This window comes from Saprolegnia parasitica (genome assembly GCF_000151545.1).
Source record: "Saprolegnia parasitica CBS 223.65 unplaced genomic scaffold supercont2.391, whole genome shotgun sequence".
Classification (NCBI taxonomy): Eukaryota; Oomycota; class Saprolegniomycetes; order Saprolegniales; family Saprolegniaceae; genus Saprolegnia; species Saprolegnia parasitica.
The window spans coordinates 1-6,494 of record NW_012156785.1 but is presented as its reverse complement, the minus strand read 5'-3'; the positions used below and the strand labels follow the sequence as shown (position 1 = coordinate 6,494).

Genomic DNA, 6,494 nt, shown 5'->3' with positions numbered 1-6,494 from the left:
CCGCCATGTCGGCGACCATCTTCTGAGGACCCTTGGACGGGTAGACGCAGCCGCGAGCACCCGTCTTGAGCGTCAAGCAGACCGCCGACTCGGGAGCCTGGCACCAGCCGTTCTTCGACGAGAAGAGGCCAGTCTTACAATCGCCCGAGGCCCAGTCGCCCTGCTTGGGGCAGGCGCTGCCGTTGCCGCCGCAGATGGCGCCTTCAATGCAGTAGGTGGCGTCGCCTTCGACGGAGACGTTGATGCAGGCCGTGGCGTAGGCGGTAGTCGCGAGGATGATGGTGAGCTTCATGGTCGGATGGTCGGGGAGAAGGAGGAAATTGGAGAATGACAATGGAATCACGTTTGGTCTGAAGGTTGAACTTTGCTCAGGTGGATTGATAGCAGCATGGACGGATTCAATTTTCACTGGATTCGCGCATAGATGTCGAGCAGGTTGCGCGAGCGATCGCAATCCGCCGACACATTTTTAAAATTTGTACCAAATCAGGACGAAAGGCAACCAAGCACTCTGTCGTCGTGTCGAAACGCGCAGTAAGCTCAACACATCCTCCTCATTTGCCGCCGAGATCATTTGTGAACAGGATTTACCCACGACCCGGAACAAGCGTCACAGGACGGTGTATTAGGTTGGTGTGTTTGCTGCATGATGGTACTCTTGCATGGCCGGTCATCAACCTTGCACAAGTCGAGTAGCAAGATGTAACTGCTTGAGTGGTAGCATCGCACATCGGATCGACTACCCGGCCGCAACTCCAGTCCATTTCTCTCCGGCGCTTGAAGTTCCGAGTAAATTACGGTACACTCTCTGTCAGCGAGTACTAAAGGTTATTTGGATCGTTTGCCTTTCCACGCTTCACGTGTCCTAGGATTTTTAGTCATGAGATGTTCTAGAGCACTGGACCAACTTGCCAACGGTCACAACTCGCTCTGGCGCGGCCCGGACGCTTGTGTCTTCCGCTCCAAGTCCATGAACGATGGCTGTCAAGGCTGTCGAAATCGCCCAACTACCTCTGGGCTGCAACAGAACCTCGCCTACGACCTGATCGCCTCTGTGGACCGGCCCACAATCGCAGCCATGGAGTCGGCGCTCACTGCACGTGTCGCCTCGGTGGCGTCGTTGTCGTTTTGGCTCTGCTGGAGGGTAGGGTTGCGGGGGCGGCTTGCGTCGGTCTATCTGGTAGTGGACCAGGCTCAGCGCGCTGCCGAGCGCGATGCCTTCGTCTGTGTACTTCTTAATGCTGGCGGCTGGCGGCGGCGCGGTTTCGTCGGCCGCAAAGAGGTCGGTGGCCGGCGGCGTCGGCTCGGTCTTCTTGAGCGCCTCGACGCGGCCGTCGAGGTCCGCTTCTCGCAGAAGGCACCGCGTTCTGCCTCTTCGTGCAGCCGCTCGTCACGCCGGACCTTCTTGATGTTGGCGCACATCCACACCACTTCTTGTGCATGTGGATCCGCCTCGTTTGGAACTCGATCTGGAATGGATGTTTTCATTGGCTCCATCCTCGATTCTTTTAGCCAATCACAAGACTTAGTCCACGACCTCGTTAAATAGTGTGAGCACCATTCAGCACAACGACGAGTAGCAGCCCACAGACGTGCCGGCGCCACGTAGCAGCCGGGTATACCTCTCCACACACTTCTTGAATGACATGAATGTCGTTTCCGACGCTGCACGTAGCGCAATCACGCGCAAATCCATTTTCCATTTTTCGAGGTGGTGGCAGAATTGCCCAAATACTTCACGTGACATCGCGGGGTTCCAAAGCTCCAAGGACCGTAAAAATGGCTGCCACAGTTGGTGATGGGTCTCGACCCGGTGTACGACCAGCTTGTTGGTCACCGTCGTGGCTTGGGCACTCACACCAAACTCGAACTGCCGAGCGTCGGTTTTCAGGAAATTCGACATTCCATCCCGGTTGGAAATGCGTCGAAATCGCGGAAACCGAGGACGCCATCTCTATTTATTCATGTTGGAGAGCGTGTTGCATGTGGCCAAGGGAGGCAAAGTGCGCGCGATACCGCTGCGCGAGGAGGCCTTGTATCCCTTACAGTATCTCAGTATAGCGAAAAAGCACACTATATAAAAAAAATTGTTTGCCGCTGTCATTTGCTCTCGCTACAGAGCTCGCGCGGCGACGTCACATAGCATTTTGGACTCCCCAAAATGTGGTCTAGCACTCTGGCAAGTACGGGCGATTTCATTATCAAACTTCATTCTGGTCGATCCGCCGGCGGGGCGGGCCTGTGTTCACCAAAATATGGTAATTATGGTTGTAAATGGCGGACGCCAATAGTAACGGCGGCGACGCCAGAAAGACAACGCCGAGGCTCCTAGACCACCACTGGCGCTGCTGCCTTGGGCTCGAGAAGACTCCATCAGCAGTCTCTACGCCATCATAATGTGTCGCTCGGTCGCAATGCAGCGTTCCTCGTCGGCCTCCCTCATTTTCGTCAACGCCAGGCCAAAGCGTTCCAGCCAATCAGAGCGACAAGACTTATATTGTGGCCAATCAGAGCGGCAAGACTTTAGATTTGTGGCCAATCGCCAGTGTTCTTGCCGCAGTTATCGAACCGATCATTGTTGCCAGGCACGTGGTACGTGGCAAGCCGTGCGCAGGCCTCAGGCCGAGGCGCTCACGCGACGTCGCTGTAGGTATGGCGCAGCCTACCTATGCGTGACGAGCCACCGAGTCGGCCTTTGGGCGGAGCCCTGGCCAATTATTCGACGGCCTCTCTCGCACGTCGGCCACGGGATCGCCTCCAAGATGCGCTCCTTCAAGCTCCCAAGAGCTGCGACGACGCTGCGAGCGATGGCGCAATGTGCCTGGCATCGTGAGCGCCGCGGCGTCATGCGCTTGCGCGTCCAGAATGGTTAGCCCTACGGCCACATCCAATCTGACGGCGCGTCCACGCTCCAGTCGCTGCCGCCACACTCTACATGTACGTACATCCCGTCAACGCTCGAATCGTGTCTCAATGTCGAGCCTGCGTGCGGCTGCTCGCGCCGGCCGCCGCGCGCTGCACTCCTATTCATCGCCATATCTTCTTATTCGTCCTTGGTGGTCGACAGCTCGCGGCCAACGTCGACACGCCCTGCTGACGGCGGCAAGATACATGCCATCCGAATCCCCGAGCCAGACGGAGATGCTGCTCCAACGCCTTCGTATGTAGAAACCCACGTCCTTCTTACACTACTTTAGCGCGGTTCTCAACTACCCTTCTACCCTGGTCACTCCCATCGCGGCATCGGTGCAAGCATGCAATTCCGCGTGGCGCCGGCTACGATGGCAGTCGTTGATGGCGTCGATCGCCACGCTATCTACCCGAAGCGCCGGTGGCCCATGACGTTTTTACGCTTTTCCCCGACCACGAAACCCGAGGTTTGGAGCCTTCAAAATTGCGTTCGCACGCAACCATTGCCAAAACAGGCTCTTGGCTAGCAGAACCCGTCGTTTCTTGGTCAATTCGAGCTGCTGCTCCACAAAAAAGACAAAAAAGAATGAGCAGCGGGTCCGCGCTGCAGCGCTCAAGGGCACAGAAGCCGGACTCAGAAGACCTTGCGGGCCACATCTACACGGATGTCGACATCGACTCATCTACGATTAAGCTCCTTTCCAAGAGCCAAAACGTTTCGAAGTTTCCGACATTGGCGCTCACGCACTTCCACATTTGCTCGGGCGACCCGAATGCACATGTATGCAAGGACGAGAGTCTGAGCGGCTACGGGAGGCGGGCCGTTTGTGATCGCGCTCAGCACGCCGTGGGCGAGCCTGTCGGACAAGACGTCGCGGCGCGCTTGCGCGATCCCGGGTCGGATCGGATAGCGGTTTGCGCCTCGCGCAACGCCTTGCGGTACTGGACGAATGCACTGGCACGATTGTGGACGCTGGGCCGGTTGTCGATTTGCCCGCAAGGTTCATGCTCAACGAAAAGCAGGTCGCGTGGCTCTACCTCTTGGAGGAGTGGGTCATCGAGCGGCACGTCATGGTGTTGCGCGTCAGTGGTTCACATTAACTTACCACCTGAACCCGGACCTGGTTCCCGACGTCACCAATGTTGGACTGTCAATCTGTGCCAAAAAACCGTGCGCGGGGTCGAGCAGGCAGCCACCGTTTAGCATCGCCAAGGGCTTCGACTTTGGTTGGCCCGGGAAGCTTGTTGACGCGCCATAGACCGCGAGCCAGTCGAGCAACACTGGTGCCGATGGAACGATAGCTAGCTCGTTGTACTCACGAAAAAATATAAATATTAGAGAGTTTGCGAAATTCGTGATTATACTATAAAATTATACTATACGAGATAGTTGAATTTCGATCGTATAATAGAAAAACTCCGTTTGCGAAAACCGCCGGACACAAAAAATTATACTATGGCAGCTCATGCCTTCGGTGAGAGGTTCGGGTCGAGAGCCACTCATTCGCTGGTGCACGACAGTGGAGGCGCGCGGACATGGACAGTCGCGTGGAAGCCCAAGTTACGTGCGATGCTATCGACCTATGTACTAGAATGTTTCCAACTCAACAACTCCCAAGAGCCTCCTCCTCGTCTCCCATGCATGCCGCGTCTACGATCGCGCGCGCTCCTTCTCGCACTGATCACGCACCTCCAAGCGCAGAGGCCACTGCGCGGAGACGAGGCGCTGTATATGTTCATGAGAATACCTCCTTTACGATCCGATGGAGCCGGTGGTGCCAGCAAGCGACGGCTGAGGCGATGGTATGGTCCGCGCTCGTTTGGTCCGTCGCTGTCAGCGCTACGACGCAAATGGGCAAATGAAAGGGAGGGTACCTGGTTGGCTGAAAAGCCCCATATTTCATCCAATCGGCATCACTTGCCTCTTTACTGTCAGAGATTATTTATTGGCCGTATCGTCTGATATCAATTCCCACAAATATCATTCTTCGACAGGTTTTTTCGACCTATTATAGAAGGCCTCCGGAGGCCGTTTATAATATAGAATTCTATTATAGATTATGCCTTTTCACAGTGACCTGTGAGACTCGATCGAGATAGTATAATTTTTAGTATAATTTTGAAAATCGCAAACTCACTATTACTGTCACTCACTTTAATTAAGTCGTGGGAAGGGGATCGATCGATAATTTCGAATTCAGCTACCCCGTGCTCGCCTTCAACGGCCACTTGCAACGATATGTCCTTCGCATTCCTCGAGCGCCTCATTGCACGAGGCGCACGCAGCGATGCGCCCGGACCCGGCATCACGCTGGCTTTCCTGGCAGCAAGCAGTCAGCCTGGCCAACAGCTTCGCCGACAGCACGCAAGATGCGGTCACAAACTGCATGCCCTGCAACTCACAACCTTCATATACCACAACGGGCGACGCGGAAGACACACGCTTCAGGTCTTTCGCACTTCAACCGACTCCATTGCCCAACTTTCCCTGAAAAAGAGGTTTCCTACCAGCCCACTCCGCAGGAACCTAGTTTCACCCGCCTTGTTGTTGTAGCTAATGCGTCTCCCGCCAACATGGCCACTTGTGGACTCCATGCGTGCATCATGAAAATAACTTCATAACAAAAGCAATTGATAACTCATAAGCACTCCATAGTGTGTTCCTACCAGCCCCCTCCACCGGAACCTTGTGATCAACACACTTGGGACGGTGCAATCTATTTCAGATAAACGAAGAGCCTCTAAATGCCACCGATACAGACAGCAACCCAGGCAACAACTACATATGTGTATGTCTGTACGCAACAGCGCTTCCCTTGGCTGCTGGTTGCGTTCAACCAAGCTATCTGTCAACGCCAAAGCGCAATACCTTCCTATTGCCCATTTCAATCCGACTTCAAACATGAACAAAATCATTAGTGCATTAGTCAAAACCTCACAATGATTACGCCGAGAGTTCGTGGCCGCTGCGGAGGTGCGCCTCCATCTTCTGTGGGCCCTTGGACGGGTACACGCAGCCCCACGCACCAGTCTTGAGCTTCTGGCACGTCGCGGTCTCAGGCGCCTGGCACCAGCCGTGCTGCGACGAGTACAGACCGGTCTTGCAATCGCCGGAGGCCCAGTCGCCCTTCTTGGGGCAAGCACCGCCGCCGCTGTTGCCAGAGCACACCGGGCCGTTGACGCAGTACGTGGCATCGCCCTCGACCGAGACGTTGGTGCAGCCCTGCTCGGCATCGGCCGCCATGTCGGCGACCATCTTCTGGGGACCCTTGGACGGGTAGACGCAGCCGCGAGCACCCGTCTTGAGCGTCAAGCAGACCGCCGACTCGGGAGCCTGGCACCAGCCGTTCTTCGACGAGAAGAGGCCGGTCTTACAGTCGCCCGAGGCCCAGTCGCCCTGCTTGGGGCAGGCGCTGCCGTTGCCACCGCAGATGGCGCCTTCAATGCAGTAGGTGGCGTCGCCCTCGACGGAGACGTTGGTGCAGCCCTGCTCGGCTTCGACGTCCATCTTCTGGGGACCCTTGGACGGGTACACGCAGCCCACGCACCAGTCTTGAGCTTCTGGCAAGTGGCCGTCTCAGGCG

The 6,494-nt window shown here is 56.1% G+C and overlaps 3 protein-coding genes across 3 annotated transcripts in view; 1 reads left to right on the top strand and 2 right to left on the bottom strand.

The window, feature by feature from the left end:
- SPRG_21818 (hypothetical protein) overlaps positions 1 to 292 on the bottom strand; it is a gene marked incomplete at both ends in the record, with an annotated part of 658 nt that extends 366 nt beyond the window's left edge. Inside the window, one exon of the mRNA XM_012356168.1 lies at positions 17 to 292. Within this exon, the coding sequence (XP_012211558.1) occupies positions 17 to 292 (276 nt within the window). The remainder of the gene's footprint in view (positions 1 to 16) is intronic.
- Positions 293 to 3,496: 3,204 nt separating this feature from the next.
- On the top strand, positions 3,497 to 4,067 carry SPRG_16848 (hypothetical protein; the record flags this gene model as incomplete). The annotated part of the gene is made up of 3 exons (XM_012356167.1): positions 3,497 to 3,691; positions 3,752 to 3,849; positions 3,912 to 4,067. The coding sequence occupies 3 exons, from the start codon at positions 3,497 to 3,499 to the stop codon at positions 4,009 to 4,011; spliced, it is 393 nt and encodes a 130-aa protein (XP_012211557.1). The 3' UTR covers positions 4,012 to 4,067.
- Positions 4,068 to 5,789: 1,722 nt separating this feature from the next.
- SPRG_16847 (hypothetical protein) lies at positions 5,790 to 6,420 on the bottom strand (the record flags this gene model as incomplete). The annotated part of the gene is made up of 1 exon (XM_012356166.1): positions 5,790 to 6,420. A coding segment is annotated over one exon (566 nt), but the record flags the coding sequence as incomplete, so codon positions are not given.
- Positions 6,421 to 6,494: the final 74 nt, after the last annotated feature.